Source organism: Doryrhamphus excisus, linkage group LG13 (genome assembly GCF_037039965.1).
Source record: "Doryrhamphus excisus strain RoL-2023G ecotype Guam linkage group LG13, RoL_Dexc_Guam_v1.1, whole genome shotgun sequence".
NCBI lineage: Eukaryota > Metazoa > Chordata > Actinopteri > Syngnathiformes > Syngnathidae > Doryrhamphus > Doryrhamphus excisus.
This window is the reverse complement of record NC_136369.1, coordinates 5,652,682-5,673,695: the sequence shown is the minus strand read 5'-3', so window position 1 is coordinate 5,673,695 and position 21,014 is coordinate 5,652,682. Positions and strand designations below refer to the sequence as shown.

Below are 21,014 nucleotides of genomic sequence, written 5' to 3'. Positions count from 1 at the left end.
GAAGCACAGCCCAGCCCGCCGATGGAAGGGGAGGATGGCGCCACCGGCTGGGGGAGTGAGGAGGCACAGCCCTCTCCACCTGCAGGACGAGCAGCAGGGCTTGCGGGAGCAGATGGACAGGCTCTGGCAGGGACCACGCCTGCTGCTTCGCCGTCGCCGCGTCAGGGTCGGACGCCTGCTTCTTCGCGTCGGGATCGGACGCCTGCTTCTTCGCGTCGGGATCGGACGCCTGCTTCTTCGCGTCGGGATCGGACGCCTGCTTCTTTGCCGTCTCCGCGTCGGGGCCGGACGGCCTCTAGACTTTCGGCCGGAGCCCTGGTTTTGCACCCAGGGCGCCCCCCTGAGGACACCTACCTTGCGTTTGGTCGAGGGCGCCCCCCGGAGGGTGTTTACCGACCCAACCATTCCCTCCATCACGTGGAGGGGTCTTGCTGGCTCCGCCGGGCCTGCCGCCCCGGCCGGCCCCCTGAAGGGTCCCGTCGGCGACCCACCCTTCCCTCTGAACTGTTTCGGACGTCTGGGATCCGTCCTTGAGGGGGGTGTACTGTCACGCTCTGTGTGGGTTTGCACGTGACAGTTTATGTTTGAGTTCCCCGTTTGGGCTTTGGTTTCCATTTTGAACTTTTTGTATTGGACTTCCTCTTTTGCCTCCTTTTCCTTAGTTGCCATGGTTACCCACACCTGTGCCTAATTTGTCCCATTATTTAGTTCAGGTGTGCGCTTCTCCCTTTGTGGGATTATCATTTGTCCTTCTGCTACCTGGGTTGCCTTTTTCCTGCTGCCGCAATTATTGCAAAAATAAATATTTTTACCTGCATTCGGTCCTGCTCTCTGCATCCTGGGGTCGCACCGCAACACAGACATGCCGAAGCGTGACACCAACCCTAGTTTGTTGTGATGTTGAACTGTTCTGCATCACACAATGTACAGTACAACAGCGTGATGTTATCTCTCCAAAGGAAAGCCATTAAATTCAACCAACAATTTGATATTTTAGTTATTACATTAATTGCAAAAAAATTGTTGAACTGTTTACCTGTCACAATAACCAACAAACTATTATTGGAACGGTTGGGTGGTTATTCCCCATGACTGTAGTTCTTTCATTGATTGTTAGTGTGAGATAATCAATGTATGTAACTGTAATGAAAATGCGCCAGGTTCAGCAGGAATGGAAGGTTGACTTCAATTTTCTCCAAAACAACAATTTATCACACATTATTCTCACAACTCATCTACATAAACCCCCCCTTTTCCCTCCCTCAGTGCATGACGGTCCTCAGGCTTGCCTACAGGCCTCGTTGCTGGCTGATGTCTCCACCATACACACACTGCTTCAGTTTCTTTTGGGGAGAGGGGATATAATTACAATATCTGGACAGTGTGTGCGTATTGAGACTTGCATAAGAATTATTCTGGTTATTAGTCATGTCTTTTTATGTTTGTCAAAGTGATGAAGTTACTGAATGACAAGATTAATTTTGGAGGTCACACACAGATATAAAATACAGGCAAATTTGTTTGCAAACATATATTTATGGCATTTGACAGGTGAGATTCATTAGCGCCGCAGTGTCGTGTGTTTAACTCTGCCTGAGGCACATGCTTTAATCCCTGTGGGACCCTTAGAACTCTACGCCTTTGCCTCATACACCCGCGGCGTGTGATAATCTCAAACTGTATTTCATGAGCACATTTTTATCTCTCTATTACTGAGACATAAACACAAAAACACACACAACTTTGAGTTATCACTGCTTCATGGCAGAGGACCTGCAAAGAATTCTGTACAGGTTCTTCTGTGTTTAATGCTGCCAGTTTGAGACAATGTGCTTGCGGGCATGTCAGACTCCACGACTCCCTCATCATAGTGTCTAAATGTACCCTCTCGTCCCTTCCACGCCATTCACAATCTTCACAGCTCCAGGCCTTCACCCTGATGATTGCCTCACAACTCATGATCAGCACATGATGTCAGGGTGGCCATGGCTTAGGTATAAGCTGCAGAAAAACCGAGCAAAAATTGAGTCAGTTGGATAAAGTGCTTTTCTGTTTGTCTAAAAAAGATGGTAACTCAAAATGTGTATATGAAGTTTCCCCAAAGTCCTTTGAGTAACATTTTTGATAAATGTTTATCTGTCTGACTGGTTTCATGCTAGATGTCCTTGTCCTTTCTCAGTTGGTTTGGGCAATTGGCATGAGGATCAAGTTACCAAGGAAGCAGCAATGCAATTGTTGTAATATACAGAAGAGTATGTCAACCTATTGGAAATCACAGTAGGTCATTTCCCAATATAACACTCAAAAGGTAACTAAGAAATATACAATACAACTACCAATTATTAGAAAAAAAAGAACATGGTCCGCTCTCTCCCCCGGCAGCCATGTCCAATGAAATGCTTTGCTAGGACAAAAAGCATGATGGAAGCCTTTATAATAGTTGTTTTTTTTATTTTAAACTCACAGGTATATGTATTTTATATTTCTTAGCTAACTTTTTGTGTTAAGTTGCTGTTTGATTATTTTTGGATTATTTGTAAGATGATGTAGCTTCGGAAAGGCTAGTCCAGCTGCATAGTGGCCCATCCATTTTTTTGTAAAGCTTATCCTCACGAGGGTCGTGGGCATGCTGGAGCCTATCCCAGCTGTCTTCGGGCGAGAGGCACTGTACACCCTGGACTGGTTGCCAGCCAATCACTGGGCACATATAGACAAACAACCATTCACACTCACATTCATACCTATGGACAATTTGGAGTCACCAATTACCCTAGCATGTTTTTGGAATGTGGGAGGAAAACATGCAAACTCCACGCAGAGATGCCTGAGCGAAATGGAACTCCTAGCTGTGTGGCCTGTGTGCTAACCACTTCTCCACCGTGCATATAGTGTCCCATTTTCACAAAACAGTCCAGTGTGAAATGCCATTGACAGATTAAAATCTATTTCTTTTGCTGGTAGGGAATCAGGAACTCCAACCACTTGTGCCTGATAGTGGCGTCGTTAGGAATTGTAAACAAATGTGGCTTTGCTAGCACGTAAACTGAGGAGCAAAGCTTGGCGGAGGGTAGAGCATTTATTTTCAGGGCTCAGAGCTCACTTCCAAATGCACAAACCTCATTATCTGAAACTTTGGCATCATTTAACACAAGAATAAAACATTAGAACTACATTTATTACTCTTAGTGGGGGCCCTTTGGGGGCTGTTCTCGGTTGGGGGCTGGGGTGTCTCTTCTCGGGTCCTCTGCCTACCTGTTGTTTGGTGGGCCCCTGAGTTGTGGCATTCTGACCTGGTTCCTCAGGCAAACAAACACCTTATATGTATGTGAGTGTGTCTGTGTACGTGCGAGTGTGTGTCTTGTTGTTATTTTTCTTCTTCTTTAACATGTAAAGCGCTTTGTGCTACATTTTATGTATGAAAAGTGCTCTACAAATAATGATTTAATTTGATTTATAGGTCAGAAAAGTGGAAAAAGCATAATAGGTCCCCTTTAGATTTGGTGCACGTTGGAACCCAAGATGTGAGGCAGAGGTCTGTGCAGAACAAAGTCTTTGAGATCTTAATGGCAAAAAAAAAATCAAAAGACATCATTCAGAGGCTAGGAAAAAGTTCCACCAAAACTAAGTCCAAAAAAAATCCAAGTTGACTCAACTTAAAATTATTTGTAACCTCGCTGCCTTAAAATTTTGATGAAATCTAGCAAATTATTTCAGGTAATTTCAACTCACAATAAGTTTCTCCAACTTAAAAGATCAAGTTCACGTGACTTATTGCTTTGTTTTGGGAATTTTCTTTATTAGGTGAAATAAACAAATATTTTTGTTGTATCAACACTAGAACTCAAGTAATCTCAACTCACTTTTGATTTAGTCTAATTAATTAGCTCAAGTAAACTCACAAATAAATTGAAATTAATTTAAATGATTTGTTAACCTGATTTGAGATGACTTGATTTACATTGTTGATACTAAGCATCGACCGATACATTGGCCGGCCGACATTTGCATTCTTTATTTGAATCGGTATCGGCCTATACAGGCGAGGGTTCACCCATATATTTTTCCGCCGTATGATTTACAGACCCGGCAACACACGCAGTCCCGACACCGCGGTGTGTGTGTGTGTGTGTGTGTGTGTGAGTGCATATACGGGTGGCACCATCACAAGCGTCTGAGCATGTGCAAAAACCATCACACTCGTGTACAAGTTGGCCACACCCACATTTCAATGTAGACTGAACTATTTGATTAGTTGGGAGGATCAAAACCTAACATTTCTAGTTGTCTCAACCTTTTGGCAAAATTTTGTTGACCTGACGCACAAAAATAAGTTGACGGAACTAAAAGCTACACATTTTTTTTTACAGTGCAGGATGCTGAATACTTGCACAAAAAATGGAGACACAGAAAACGGCATAGCTTGAGCTAGAGACCATTGCTTGCCAGATGAGCAACTGGAAACTGGAACACAACTAGGGAGCGTGTGAGCAAGTATCCAATAAACGGAAGAAATGTCAACGCACTAGCACGTGCTGGAAAAACAACTCTGCATCTTCCTGTTGTAACAGGTGGCTAAAGTAGGCCTAATGGCCAAATCTACCACAGGTGTGTCTCCTTGTCACTCCCCTACGCAGCACTCGGGTGATCTGGGCATACAGAAACACACAATTTTAACACACCTTTCTAATTTTGTTATGAGGATGTCAAGATTCATTCATTCATTTTCTACCGCTTTTTCCTCACGAGGGTCGCGGGGGTGCTGGAGCCTATCCCAGCTGTCTTCGGGCGAGAGGCGGGGTACACCCTGGACTGGTCGCCAGCCAATCACAGGGCACATATAGACAAACAACCATTCACACTCACACTCACATTCATACCTATGGACAATTTGGAGTGGCCAATTAACCTACGTAGCATGTTTTTGGAATGTGGGAGGAAACCGGAGTACCCGGAGAAAACCCACGCATGCACGGGGAGAACATGCAAACTCCACACAGAGGTGGCCGAGGGTGGGAATTGAACCCCAGTCTCTTAGCTGTGAGGTCTGCGCGCTAACCACTAGACCGCCGTGCCGCCCCGATGTCGAGATTGATTGTATCAAAAGCTTTTATCAGATCCATGAATACCGCAGCTGCACACTTTTTATGATCTATGGTCTATTAGCAATTTGGATTTGTCAATCCTGTTATTGAATAGCAATTATAATTAATAGTAATTTGAAAGAATTGTGTTAATAAGGAGGCTTGTAGGTCATTTTTAAATTGATTTGTCTACCAGTTTGCAATGCTAAATTTCTGATGCTTCTACGATATAATTGATTACCCTTTTAATAGTTTCCATTACATTAAATTATTAACAATATCAATGATTTCCTTTTTTGTTACATCAGTATGGAATTGGGATTAATTTCTGTGGTTTTGTTCCTTTCCTCGCTTGTCCGGAATTTTGGAATTCCTTCTTCCAGTTTTGGGCCAACATTTACTTTTATGAACTTCTCAACTATCACATTGATTTCATTATTATTGGTGTTTCCAACCATAAAATAATTAGGGTAGTCTGGTAATACTGTTTAAAATGCCTCAAGTTGTTCTAATAGTGTTTTTGTTTATTTTTTTACTATTATATTCCTTCCTACACACTCTTAAAATTGAAGAAGTCATATGTTTTTTCTGTTTCTTTGGTTTGTTGAATGATGAATTTCCTGTATGTATGTGTTCTTCCTCTTACAGACATTAAGTCCTTTTGTCATCCATGGCTGGTTGTTTTTCTTTTGCTTCTTGGACATTTGTCTTCTAGGACAGTTCTTATCATATCTTGTCTTATGATACATCTGTTTGTTGAGTTTTGTTTGCTTTCATTTTCAAACATTTTATAGCACTATTTCCAAACTTGGAATGAATTAGCTGCACTTTTTTGGGGAAGAGAAGTTATACTGGTTTAATAGTTTGTAGTGAGAGTGTGATTTGTAGATTTACAAGTAATTAATGTCCTTTCTCATCATTTTGTAGTTTCCACAATGATGTTTTGTACTCAGACCGCTCATGGGAATTAAACTGGGATCTTCATTTACTGTTTTGTTCCCTGAATTTGCAAGATGATGACAGACGGGTGTGTGTTGAAGTGATCTGAAGTCTTTCTGTTATCTTTTTGTCTTTTTTCTCTCCCTGCTGCTATCATTTCCACAGATACATTTGAGGTTCTGATGAGACACGCGGAGAATCACACAACCGCCTTACTCTGGGAGTCGTACGGCAACATGGCTGTTCATATCCAGGGTCCTCTGCGGGAGCTCTTCACTGATATTAGTCTCTTCCTGCTTGGGTCTGAGCTCAACATTGAAGACTTAGTCCAAAGATTTTTTGACACACTCTTCCCACTGGTATTTAATCATATCATCAACCCAGGCCTCGGCGACCTATCAGATGAGTGTATAAGTTCATTGAGCCGTGATGTGCGGCCATTTGGTGGGGCACCCAGTTTACTGGCTGATCAGATTGCTCGCTCTGGGGTCTCTGGCAAGGTTCTTCTTCAAGCTTTGTACCTCGGCATTGAGGTGATAAATACGACAGACCACTTGCAGCTAACCCGTGAGTGCAGAAAGGCCCTGCTGAAGATGCATTACTGCCCCCACTGCCAGGTAACAGTACACGGCTCTGAAATCTGTCGATCGATTTGAATTAATGCAAGCGCAATTGATCTCAAAGTCATTTGCTTCGCAGGGCTTAACCCAATCCAAGCCCTGCATGGGTTACTGTCTCAATGTGATGCGGGGCTGCTTGGCAAGCATGGCTGAGATCGACCTCCACTGGAGGGAGTTTATTCGCTCTCTAGAGGGCTTGTCAGCACGGATGCACGGACCGCAGGATTTGGAGGAAGTTCTTTTGGGAGTTCACACACTACTTCATGACGCTGTTGGACATGCTCAAAGGAATGGACCCCGTATCTCAGCACAGGTCAGATCCTCTTGTGGAGACATTTGATTTGTGCTGTTGTGAAGGAGGATAAGTGAGGTTAAAGGGGAACTGCACTTTTTTTTTTTAATTGCTCATCATTCACAATGTGAAACATATATTTACTTCCCTTTTTCTTTGCATTATAACACAAGAAAACAAGTTAATTTCAGCTAGCTTACAATGCTGTCATTGGGATACATCTATTTCGACTATGAAGCCCTCTAAAAACCTCCAACAACGTTGCATGGTTTGATATACATGTTGTGATCATGCATTATCATGTACAATGATGATAACATGTCATAGTATCAATATCTTGCCGGATTTTGATGATTTAAAACACCACCAAAACTTCTTGATACACATACTTATGCAAGTTCTGTGAACAACAACAACACCAACAACAACAACAACGGCGACAACACAATCTCTTCTTGGGATGGCTGTGTGTTCCAGCAAAACACGTGTGCTCCAGTTCTCAGGTAAAAAATGCTGACAGCAATCGAGCATCTTGTTGAGTCTCGAAATGGAGAGCTCTGTATCCACTCTTCCGTCCGTGAATGACTAGGATGGGCAAAATGATGGTAAAAAAAGAGCAGTTCCCCTTTGTCTGCTGCCAGTCATATATGTGTCTATAATATGTGTCTATAATATGTGTCTATAATATAATATGTCTCTATGTGTCTATAATATATTATGTGTCTATAATATGTGCCTCAACAAAAATAACAATACTTCATTTTACAGCTCTTACATTTCATATTTTTTCTAATCATTTTCTGCAAGTGTACCTAATGAAGTGTGCAGTTGATGTGGATATCTGCCTAATAAATGTAATTTAATCCACATAAACAAAGTTCCATCTTAAGTTGCCACATTGATCACTTAAAAAGGTGACATGATACAGTCTCACTGATTTTCACACACTAACGCCATCTAGTGGTTATGTAGTGACACTATTTTAACACTAGTCAGTGTGCAGTCAGGCACAAGTCTGGCATCCTAAATTGCAGTAAGAGATCAACATGAGTAAAATAGTTTCTCGTTCTATGTTCATTGGATGATAGGTGCACAGATTCTGTGGCCCAGCAAGCATAAAGGCTGTGCAGACTGTCAATATCCAGCACAGCAGCAGAGAGGCCACCCATCTTAAAACTCCTACTACGGTGCCAGGCGACTCACTTGCTGTCAGGAGAAGGTAATTACATTACATTTCTTCGTAGAAACTACTGTCATAGACTCAAAGGCTAGTATGTTTATACACAACCTAATGTAATGCACAAGCTGTTTTGACTGGTGAGTGGATAGACTGCAGCCTGTTTTACTTCATTTATATTTCATTTTATTGATTTCTTAGAGACTTCCTAAACAGTCTTCGCCTCTACCGGACCTACTATGGCGGCCTGGCGGATCAGCTGTGTGTGAGTGAACTGGCCTCTGATGATGGGCTATCCTGTTGGAATGGAACCGACATTGTGAAGAGGTTTGGTTGACACTTTTACTATCAAAGTTCACAAAAAAGCAGACCTTATTAATGGTTTTATTTCATTTGAACATGCATCAGATTACAATTGAGTGCATCACATAATCAGTTCACAGTTCCACATGTCCAAAAGGAGTAGGAAGAAGCAAATCTTATTAAATCCTACCCCTCCATCTGAACCTTTGAATTCCGAATTATGCCAAGTCTAAAGGAACACTTTCCATTTGGAATGATTTCTTATTCAAAATGATAGAGATATTTTGGGTTGAAAAGTATCTCTAACAGCTGCAATAGCTGCATAAACAATAATTCTCCATCAGAAAAAAAACTTGCTTTTAGAAGTAATTACTATTATGAAAAAATTAATTTGACACAGGTTTTAGCATGATATTGCACGAATAGTGCCTCACATGTCTCCAGATCCGGCTTTCAATCTTCCTTCCAATCAATCAACATGTCTCTGTAGAGTTGGCCTTCCTTGCGTGGGTTTTTTCTGGGTACAGTGTTTGTTTATATGCACGCTGTGATTGTGCAACTTCACAGTTTGAATTCCTCAACTTCACTCACATCAACACTTACACCTCCACTGTGCTCTTTAATGTAAGGAGCTGTATGGACAGTCAGTACCACAAAACAAATTTATATGTTCCCCAACAACAAACCATGGATGACCTGGTCCGACTTTTACTTAAAGCCAGCAACAAGGCTTTCAAGTACGTAATAAACACCAATATAGTGTTGCCAGGACAGAACTGAGAAAAGGGATCAAGGATGCAAAGGCGGCATACATGGGGAGGATAGAGGGCCACTATAGCAACTCTGACCTGACTTCTTCTGTGACTGGTCTGAGAGGGTGGGCATGGAGGCTGGTATGGTATTGGCACCATTGTCAAACAATTAGATGCTTATTCTGCAAACTGCAGAGAATATTCATGACATCAAGACCGTAATCAGCATGCCCAGATGTTGTACTGGGATGGGTCCTTAACTGGACAAGTTTTTTGACATTTTTAACATCTCTCTGTCCCATTGCTGTGCCCACTTGCCTCAAAACACCCACAATAGTACCAGTACCCAAACAGACGGCAGTAACAGGCCATAACGACTAAAGTCCTGTAGTTCCCACACCCATAATGACAAAATGCCTGGAGAGACTGGTGCTAAAATACATCAAGCGTGCTTTTTCACCCATTTTGGACTCTCATCAGTATGCTTACAGAACCAACAGGTTGACGAAGACGCCCTCCCCATCACCATCCACACTGTACTGCTACACATGGAAAAACCAGGAACATATGCACAGTTAATGTTTGTGATTGCAGCTCTGCCTTTAGTACCTCCCAAGCAGACTGTTTGACAACATGTCCGACCTACGTCGTCACCGTAACATCTGTGTATGAATACAGGGCGTTTTAACCGACCGACCGACCACAGCCAGTCAGAATGTACCCCCACCACTCCTCCTCCCTGGATGAGGACACAGCCCTGTAAAGGAGACAGGCTATTCTGTATTCACTTGGGGCAGAATGGCTCAGTTGCTCGAGTGGTCGTTTCCCAACTTGATCCTTGAACCCCCAGTTGCTCCTGATACTCCGTCATTAGTAGGTAAATGTGCCTTTATCGATTTCAGGAAGAAAAAGAATGACCGTCATTCATCGTAGATATGCGGGGAAGATGTGGAGAGGGTGCCTGCCATAATTTAAGTTTCTGAGTACACATATTTCAGGGGATCTTGCTTGGTAAAAAAAACATCCAAACTGCCTGGTCAAGGCACAGGAAGTACAACCTACAACATTTCCTGCTGTCCTTCTACAAGTCCTTTGTCTGAGGTGTTGTGACCTATGACATTCTGTTTTGGTATGGAAGCAGATCTTCAGCAGACAAAAAGGCTCTGTGAGGCTCTACCTGCAGTAGTCTTGAATCGATTTTCACCTGCCGTTGTTTCGCAACATCAGACATTATCCTGAAGGACATACTATGTATATATATATATATATATATATATATATATATATATACATATATATCCACCTTTATATAATTATTCATTCATTCATTTTCTCGCTTTTCCTCACGAGGGTCGCCGGGGTGCTGGAGCCTATCCCAGCCGTCTTCGGGCGAGAGGCGGGGTACACCCTGGACTGGTCGCCAGCCAATCACAGGGCACATATAGACAAACAACCATTCACACTCACATTCATACCTATGGACAATTTGGAGTCGCCAATTAACCTAGCATGTTTTTGGAATGTGGGAGGAAACCGGAGTACCCAGAGAAAACCCACGCATGCATCGAACCCTGGTCTCCTAGCTGTGAGGTCTGCGCGCTAACCACTTTGACCGCCGTGCCGCCCTTATATAATTAGGTAGAAAAAAACATACAGTACAAGTCCACCGACACTGACGTAGGGTTGCTCTATTAGGTGAACATAGATCTTTGATATGAATGGTTGTGAAGTGGAGAAGACTAACTGGTCTCCTCCATAGCATCATTTAGTGGCCTTGTGTCCATTACATCACTCCCAGCTCTCTGTCTTATGTGCTCACTCAAGGACCACCTCATATATCCTCCATCTGGGCTTGTTCCTCTTAGCTGTCAGCTGCTGTCAGTGCTCCTGAAATGGTAGGGTAGCTTATATTTCAGTCTTTGCTCAGGCTGGACGTGACGGCTCAGGTTAGACGTTCTCCCGTAAAGGATGACAGCCTTGTTGAGGCTGTGTTTGAAGGTAAAACGAAGCAACCTGAGGAATAAAAAGGTTGAAGTAAAGTTTGATTTTGGCACTGAAGTTCATTCTTTTCTTCGTGAATATTGGCCAAAATAACACTTCAATTTGCCATTACAAAGGCGACAGCAATCTTTAAGATGAGTTGTTTTCTCATGTGGAGAAAAACGCAAGGCGGTGGACAGCGGGCGACTCATCATGGCTGCCTGCAGCCTGCTGGGAAAATGTCTATGTTTGTTGTCTGAGCATTTAGCCCGCCTTCGTCATTCACAATAACTGTCATTAATAGGAACCTATTCGCCTGAGGTTTTCATTTAGATGTGGAGTATGGAGAGACAGCAGACATAGCGTTTGAGATGGAAAATTGACTTCCTGCAGATCCACACTATAACTGTTAGCTTTGTATTAGCCTCGAACCATAGATGAGTGGCTGGGAGTCAACAGAAGCTGTGACAAAAGCAATAAATAACCTCCTGCCTACGGGTCATAAGCCAACATCCACAGAGAGAGAGGGGAATAAAACTCACTGCCGCACGGTGGCTGATTTACAGGGGCTTAGTGAGGCCTCAGCGACCTTAAACGATTGGTTTAGTTCCCATGTGTGTCTGAAACTGTACATATGAGTGTGTGTAGATGCCTCTCCAAACAAATGGCTGCGCGATGTGGCGCAGATTACTTTGTGGTCTTAAAGAAGGAGTGAGAACAGCTTTGTCTTCTTTAATAAAAAAAAAAAAAAAACAGACAGGCACACAAACATGACACAGGAGCCTGAGATTTAAGGGAGATTTAATGCATGTCCTCATCTGGGCCTGTGGTAAACAAAAAGATAAAGAACAATCAGATAAGATCACATGGGAGGAACACAAGCAGCTTCAATCTCTGGGCCTTTGTGAGTAGAGTTGATGGCATCTCGTTTTGCAGGAGATATGCTGAACACATTATTTCTCTCACTTTGTGTCTCCTGGCTCTGTCCATCTATACACCGTGACTGAGAGTTTTACTTTTGGCTGTGTTTTTTTTGGGGTGAGTTTTTAATTTGCCCAGGGCATGAATTTACAAAAACACTCAGAAAACTGTGGCCAAAAGTAAAAAAAGTATATAGCCAAGCATCCGTTTTGAATGCAGTTTTTGAAACGTTCTTGTCATCTAACACATTGTTGTATTTTACCTGCTGATAGCATTGCTTGTTTATTCAGCCATCTTGGATTCCACACCCAACACCAAATCTTGTTACACTCAATTTACACAATCCTACAGTCTTTGCATCCTACAGGAAATTCATATGACAATCGTATCATTCCACGGAATCCAGGGCCCAAACATACTCACGCGATTGAATTCAAGAAAGACTTCAGCATAAAATATAAAGATGCCATCTGTGGCTGATTATTTTGCATTATTCTATGTAAAATTATAATTATTCTCTGTAAAATGTATATTTTGTTAATATTTTTAGGCATCTGCAATTGATTTAAATGATTTCCCATGGGAAAATAGCTTTGGTTTTCTATTGTTTTAATTACATTAGTTACATTAGTACATTCATTTAGGCATTTCTTACCAATGTTAATGGCTGTAATAGAGAACACAAGAAGACCAAGACTTATCTTCATGAGGGTCACAGGGGGTGCTGGAGCCTATCCCGGCTGTCTTCGGGCGAGAGGCGGGGTGCACCCTGGACTGGTGGCCAGCCAATCACAGGGCACGTCCTATTTATATTAAATGTTTTATAATTTCTATTGCGTTTGGTGTCAAAGACAAAAAGCAAAACAACAACAATGCCTCCACTGGTTTTGAAAGGGAAGTGCTTTCAAATTGTTTTGTTTTTTTCAACGCTTGAATGGTTTGATGTTGTATTGCCATTATTACTCAAAAGGGGGAAAAAAAGGAAAACAAGTTTAGAAAGACCAGTTTACGTGTTTGAATGAACTAAGAAGACAGTCGAAATACATTGAAAAACAGAAGCACATCCCTCAGCCTTTGGAAGGAAAGGAGTTGTCGCCCTGTCAGAAAGGTTAACACATTCCCACATGCTTTAACCATCCGTCATGGATACAACACAGACACTAGAAAGAATGGCTGGCAGCCAGGAGCTGCCTTCTTTCTGTGAGTACACACTCTCACTCTCATGGCAATTATAGTGGCAAAGAAAAGTAAATGAATCCATCTACCATGTTTTTCCCGTCTGGAATGGCAAAGACAAAATAGCTTCAGTCTTGGGAAGAGTAATCAAATGCACGTATTTACTTGCTGATTCCCGCATCTTAGCCTAAAACTTGAGCGCATGTGCAGAGCTTAGTAAATCTTTCGGTGGAGGTTATGACCAGACTAAAAAGCTCAAGCCTCAATAAGTGCGTTTAGAGGGTCTGATGTTTTATTCAACATTATCGGCGCTGTTTTGTCTCAATTTAATTCATCCCCACCTGTGGTCTGCTGCATTGCTGCCAATGTGCTCCAGTTCAAAGTTCCTTATTCTAATTGAGCACAACAGTTTTCCGATGTTTACAATAATAGCAGCTGGCCTTGCAGGCTGTTGGAATTTACTTTGACGAGGGATGAATCCTTTGGCATCCGTCTAAAAGATGCTTGATGGTTCCTCTTTTTAATAGGCTGTGCTGCATGCTGGAGTGGTTGTCTAAGCGCCCACCTTTGACCTTTCATGTGTCTTTGCTGTCTGGGTAATCCCGCGGAGGTTAATCACATGCTAATAAGAGCTACAGAACTGTAGTGCCGCCTCTTCACCAACGCGTGCGGCGGCTTATCAGGAGAAAGGCTTGACTCTTCAAATGAATCATTTTATTCCTTTTATTTTCATTTCATTCTACTGAATTTGTCATACTGCTATATTCTAAAACTCTTGCTCAATGTGAAGCTCCAGTGATTTTCCATTGCATAACTAAAATGACAGCCCAGAAGCTCTGTTAATAGGGACCTCCTCAAGAAGCATTAAGAGCTTAGGTTATCTCCTTCATTTAGGTAACTTGCTGCATATTTAGAAAAAATTACATGCCGCATTTGCATAGTGTTCCATCCTCTGCAGATTTACAGCCTCAAATAAGCACAACAGCTGCTTATCTTTGTTTGAGCACTGTCGCATATCAATGTCTTCAAACATTAATAACGCTCCTTACCAAGCTTTTACATGTCATCCTGAACTGACTTTTTTTTATTGAAGAATGTAAATCTAAAAGGTTTTTATGCTTCAGGCTTAATTTGTATTGATGCTGCTCACTTTGACCAGCAGATGGTGCTATATACTTTGTCGTCTGCACAGCAGAAACAGGACAGATTGCTTATACTAAGGCCACTTCTGTGCATCAATTTTGATGATGAATGCCGCAGTGTGCTGTTTCTTATCTATGCTGTCAGTGGTGGTGACAGACTGCAGATGAAATTCAAGTGATACATGTTGAATGCTCAAGTCTCACGACCTCCTCCTCCGTTTGTTTTGTAGTGATGAACTGACCTAATTTTGAACTGAAAGGACAACCTTTTAAACATGTGCTGTCAAATATATTATGCATAGCTGTCCTCTTAGTCACTCTCATGTGTGGAAGCAAAAGACATCTCCTTCCGCTGCATGAAGAAACAACATGCAATAAATTCCCAGTGTGGGTAAAAGACATGCCAACTATTCAGAAACTTGAATTCAACTAAAGCTGAAGCATTTTATCAGTTAAGCAACATACCTGTCAATGATTCATGTTTCTACTGTAAAAATGGTTGTATTTGTGTTGCAATCAAGTAATTCCTGCTCACTAGCAAACAAAATTTTTCATTACATTCCGCACTAGCCTCATTGTCAATAACATCATGTAATACACAGTTAAAACATTCCTCCATGGCGGCATCTGTCTTGTTGATTGCTATGCAAGACAAGGGCAGAGACGAGTGTGCACATGTGGACGTGGAGGAGAAAGATGAGATGCAGAGGAAGAGGAGAGAAGTGGAGCCTTCTGGAGGATCTCCTCAATCACGACAGCTGGCCACTGTAGATAACCACAAAACCACCGGGGCACTTGAGGGCTGGGTGCCGCTTGGCTAGAGTTCCACTCCGACATGACCTTATATCCTGCCTGGGTTTTAGACACGTCGCTCGGCCAGAGTACCACATCCTGACGATTATCCCAAGTGACAGAATCAAGAACTCTGGCTGACTCACTAGATTGAGTTCATAAGCCCCTCTTGTACGCTCATGGGCAAGTGTGTGCATATCTGTGTCTTTGCTTAAATTCTACGCACGATTGAATGCATGATTGTTCAGAGTAGATACAGCACATTTCCAGTCATGCACAGATATCGAGGCCGCTAACTGCTGCCCTCAGTCAACAAGGAGGTGGTGGATGCATGCATTTGTGTATGGTAGTCATCATTCATTTATCAGCGATTGCACTCTCTTTGGCATCTCGAACACTGTGATGACCCCTCCGCCCCCACCTCACAAACAGACATGCACATATTGGGAGCTGGAAGCTTGCCTTTAAGCATCTGGAGCAGATTGTGACCCTGCCAGAGAGCAGGACATTAACAGCCAAGGCCTTATTGTCCGCTGATGAGCTGTCAGACACCTTCTCACCCTTGTGTCATATCAGCCTGCCTACTGTCGAGCACACACACATACATACACATGCTCTCTGGTCCCTGAAGATCACTCTTTCCCTTTACCTCAGATATAAATCAGAAGGACGGGTGGAAAAAAAATGTAAGGTTGACGCTCATTAGAGAGGAGCAAGAAGTGCAAGTCCACTATGAGAAAAAGGCTCTGTGAGTGGTAGCTAATTGTTTAGACTGTAGCTAATGGGAATATAAAGAGAAATAATTGTCAAGTCTGACTAAAATGTGGTGTGAAATAACATAGAAGGTTTTATAGTGCATTATAGCCAAGTAAACAAAAGGCTAATAAAACAATTTCAGTAATGGGCATCCACAATAAAGCTACTGATATTTATTTCCTTGTTTTCTATTTGGTGAGAGGACTGTGCGCGGCACAAATAATTTTCTCGTTTGTTGACAAAATAACAGGTTTGGAATGAGTACAGATTCAAAACAATGCATAGTGTTGAATTCAAATGCTTCCTGCAACAGTTTTGTGCGTGTGTGTGTTTGTTAGAGGTGTGTGTCGTCTTATCAAGGACACAGCATTTCATATTGATTTTATGACAGCATGTGCACCATATCCATATTGAGTTGTACTCCAAAAGAGACTTAAATTCTTTCACCCCGGAGTATTGCAGGAAACAAAGGCTCTCATATCTTTGTATCATTGTCTTGGCTTATCGCGCGGCTGCAGGCTTTTGACAAGGCGTGAGGTACCTTGTGTTCCTTTGATTTGCTTCTCATTTGTTAACTAAACATGCTTCCCATTTACTTCGACTGAGTGAAAAATGTAGTCGTCATTAAATATTCATTACTTGTGCAATTTGTTTCTACTTTATGCAGTTTAAGCCTGGAGAGTGTTCTGAATATGTTGGAAGGTCAAATGTCTTATTGACTGTTTTCGAAGGCAACCTTTATGCTTGTCGGTGCTTTGATATTGATTAATAATCTACACATTAAGGACTCTTATCAAACACATTTTCTCCAAAATATTACCTTGTGCTGCATTTTTGTTCAAGAGTCATTTGAGGTATCTTCTGCCTTTACCCACAAAAGCCAAAAAACTCCTTTTTAAAATCTTTTATCTTTTCGCTCCTGACCTAACTTAAAGCAAGGTGTGAAAATGCTCTCATTAATCTCATTTCCTGGACTAAAAGGTCTGAGACTGGAGTATCCCTGAATGAATCCGGACAGCTCTACCATTTCTTTTTCCGCTGAAACAATCTGGCACACTGCGGGATGCCCTGTGACCAGAATTTGCTCTCTCATCACTGCAATGTTGTCAAGCAGTTTCTATGTGAACCACGCTGGGAACCACGCTCTATTTGAAAAAAAGTTTCACCTTCTCCACGCCTGCCCTTTATCTGACAGCCAAGATAAACGAGCAGGGTCCGGGGAGGAAGGCAACACAAACATGCAACTCTGCTCACTGGCTTGTGCTCATTGGCTCCCTCCTGCAAGCCCCGGTTTACCTTAATGCTGGAAGATGGGAGTGGAGCTTTAGGGGAGGTGCTTGAAAAAGGTGTTTGGCCCAGATGATGTCACCTTCAAATAATGAAGGTGATGATGACATGCATGAGTGCAGCATACGTTCACCATCTGCTTGGAGCTGCTCCCTGCAGTGCTGCCATGAGAAAGTCTTGAATGCGCGTGTGTGATGGAGTACGGGCGTCCCTCTGTATGCATGGAAAGTGGCCACTTGCATCATGATGACTCATATTTAGTTTAATAATCATACTTTCAGACACTCAACAGCCATAAACTGAACAGTCTCTGAGGCAATAGTAACCTTGCATTTGGGGGCAAGTGGAACAGTGTCCTATAAGGTCCAGCAGATCACACTGTATACAGTATAAATTAGCTGCCTATTGTGTCTCCAGTCACACAGGTAGTAAAGACAACTTTGGTGCAACTGCTAACCTGTGTCTATAGCAGACACCAAGAGCAACATCCTAATTCACTGTTCAGAAAATTGCAGAACTAAAATAGTGGACAGTTTTAACCTTCCTCTTGTGTTAGCTTTCTGGTATCATCTCTTATATTAACGGGTCGGTTTTGACCCATGTATTAAATCACCTTCTTCAATCAACCTTCTTAGGCTTCCTCCATCCATGAAAATGTTGGTGTTAATACTTTTGGTGTGGACATGCAGGCCTTTTTTTGTCACTATAGCCCTAGATTTCAATTTCCAAAAATGGTCAAATGAACCTCTAAAGCAGGGGTCTCAAACACGCGGCCCTTCGGGCCAAATGTGGCCCGCAGGGCACTAGTTTGAGGCCCCCGCCTTGATATGAAAGTTTAATGTTAGTGCGGCCCGCGCAAGTTTAATATGGATGCTGTATGGTATCATGTATGGTATCCGCTCCTCCCGGCGGATACTGACGTGTTCCCAGGCCAGTTGGGAGACATAGTCTCACCAACATCCCCTAGGTCTTCCCTGGTCTAGCGGTTGTACGTACCTCCCCAGGGAGGCATCCTCACCAGATGCCCGAGCTTCATCTGGCTCCTCTCAATGTGGAGGAGTAGCGGTTCCACTGCGATTTCAGCTTAGCTCATTCTTCACCACAAAGGACCGATGTAGAGCCCGCATTTCCTCCTGTCGATCTTGCGTTCCTCGTGAACAAGACCCCAAGGTACCCCTAGCCTCAGAGCCCTGCCGTAGAGGAGCTTCTTGACAACCTCAACAACCTCAACTCCCATGGTAGAGGCCACTGTGTAGTCGCCAGTCACTGCTTCCTCATTGGAAGACGTGTTAATGGGATTGAGGAGGTCTTCACTGCTTCCCCCTCTTGACACGGCGGATAGTGGTCCAGAATCTCTTCAAAGCCATCTGGAAATTGTTCTCCATGGCTTTTCCAAACTCCTCCCAAGTTTTTCCTTAAGCAACTTCCGACTGCAGACTCCTTGGTCTGCCAGTACCTGTCAGATGCCTCTGAAGTCCCACGGATTACCGCCGAAGCACCGACCACCTTACAGCCACAGCTCCAATCAGCCGCCTTGACAATAGAGGAACTTAACATAGTCCATTCGGATTGTTCTTAAAAGGGAGCAAAAAAGGCTAAAACAAGAATAATGCACACCGCCATAGCAGAGCTACTTAATGTGCTGCAGACAGACATGGCTGGACTGGATGACACGGAGTATAACCAACAGCAGACTAGCAAGTAGGAAGGAGTGATGGCAGCACGCGGCATAGAGGATTAAGCTTGGGGCGAGAATCACTGGGTGCAATCCAGTCGTCTCAGGTGAGCCTAAAAAGATGATGATGGGGGCCAGCTCCAGTAGCTTCGCCCACCTCAAGAAACAATGAGGTCTAACAAAGAAACACAAAGGCAGTAAATATAATCAAGAAAAGCACAACAGGCAGCAAAACCATAAGATGACAAAAACAAACCTGCGTGTCACGTGTGTCAAGGCATGACAGAGTGTGAATTCACATCAGCTCAATAACCGGCAAGACGGTGCTAACTCGTGTGAACAGGAGCACTTAGCAAGAAAAACAACAAAATCCCACATGGGACTGTATATTTTATGTTCCTGTCAATTATATTTACATCAGGGGCCTCAAACACGCGGCCCGCGGGCCAAATGTGGCCCGCAGGACACTAGTTTGAGGCCCCCGCCTTGATATGAAAGTTTAATGTTAGTGCGGCCCGCGCAAGTTTGATATGGATGCTGTATGGTATCATGTACCCAGAAAAAATTATTACGTTTGATTAATGTTCATGTTAAAGGTTAAATAACTGTTAATAGTTAAACTCCCTATCCGTGTGGAAGTGGTAAGTTTTTGGCTATTTAAGTTTAAAGGAAATAACTTGAAGGCTACCATTTAGGTCGCTAGCTCTCTGGTTTACGAGTTAGCATGTGTCTCAAGACCCTGCAGTTGCGCAATGTTGTAAATAAAAAGAGTATAAATGTGACTATAGTCGTGTTTTGTCATGTCTACAGGGCTCTAATAATGCTTTGTTCATTTTAATCTGAAAAAAATAATTTGTCTACCCACCAACTATATGTGGTTTCATAAGTTTTTATTATTTGCCGTTTTATTATTATTATTATTATTATATTTATTAATTACTGATTGATTGATTTTCTTTATTCTTGATTTTTTATTTATTTTATCTTATTTTGTGCAGAAAAATAAAAATTAAGATATTTGAGAACAGTGGAATGTTTTATCAGAGCTTTTATTGTAGAAAATCGGAACCAAAGCACTGAAAAAGTTTGTATATTTTTCTGTTTTTTTTGTACAACTAGCTGAAAACTTTGATATATTTTCCTGCACAGTTCTGTAGTTTAATGTAATTAATTTCATATGCTCATACAAAAGAGAGAAATGTTTATTTGCTTCATTAAGAATACCAAACTGCTGTAGCTGCTTTGTCGTAGCTGCAGGTTATGAGTGTGTTGACTGACAGACGCTTGACTCCAGCTGTTGAGTTGAGTGTAAAAGGCGAAGCGTCGGTGACTGAAGAAGATCTTTAGATAACATCAGATGACCTTTGAGATCAGCTCCAGCTCTTAGTCTCCACAGAGCAACTCGCCTCTTTTTGACAAGCCTTGACACTTTTTCACTTGCTTTCTTTCTCTTTGTGTCTGCTGAGAGATGTTGCAGTGAGTTGGCAGCCTGTATCAGATCCTGAGGTAATTTACTGGCAGCGATAAGGAAGTGTTGCACGCACTCTTCCATTATAGTCCACTCTGACAGGGCAATTGGAGGCCTATGGAGGTGAAATTGTTGAATTTGGACTCCAGATAAAACGGCTACTTGCGAAAGGGGTATTATCACACAAATTCACCAAAGTGGAATTGATATGGCAAACAATCAATAATAAATGTTGCTTTATATATTTATATGTATAAGTAGCTTCCAAGTGACTGCAATATTGCAAATATTCATAGTATTGCATGGACAAAGTTAGTAAGATACACCTCTTCCATCCATCCATCTATCCATCCATTTTGAATTTATCCTAAACTGTATCCTATGCCAGCTAACTTTAGGCGAAAGGCAGACTGCACCCTGTCTCGGTTGGCCAGTCAATCACGGGACACACAGAGAGACAAACAAACACACTCACCACTCACATCTACAGTCACTGAGAGGGACTCCATTCCACACTGTATGTAAGTCAGTCATGTACACTACATTACCAGTGACACCTCTGTTAATATTAATAAATCTGAATCTGGGATAAAGTAAAACAGAGGTTGTTTTTCTTTCCATTCCAACACCAGTGATCTCACTAATCAACTCCT

At 42.5% G+C, this 21,014-nt stretch overlaps 1 protein-coding gene across 3 annotated transcripts in view; it reads left to right on the top strand.

The window, feature by feature from the left end:
- Positions 1-21,014, top strand: part of gpc5a (glypican 5a) — a 133,861-nt gene that overhangs the window by 26,686 nt on the left and 86,161 nt on the right. Inside the window, exons 1-5 of one of the 3 annotated variants that reach the window (XM_058089690.2) lie at positions 4,450-4,605; positions 6,186-6,637; positions 6,720-6,953; positions 8,021-8,151; positions 8,311-8,436. In XM_058089690.2, the coding sequence (XP_057945673.2) occupies positions 4,587-4,605; positions 6,186-6,637; positions 6,720-6,953; positions 8,021-8,151; positions 8,311-8,436 (962 nt within the window). In that variant the 5' untranslated portion in view covers positions 4,450-4,586. Of the gene's footprint in view, positions 1-4,449; positions 4,642-6,185; positions 6,638-6,719; positions 6,954-8,020; positions 8,152-8,310; positions 8,437-21,014 lie in introns of those variants that run through there. The other 2 variants (XM_058089689.2, XM_058089688.2) reach the window with 2 other exon arrangements.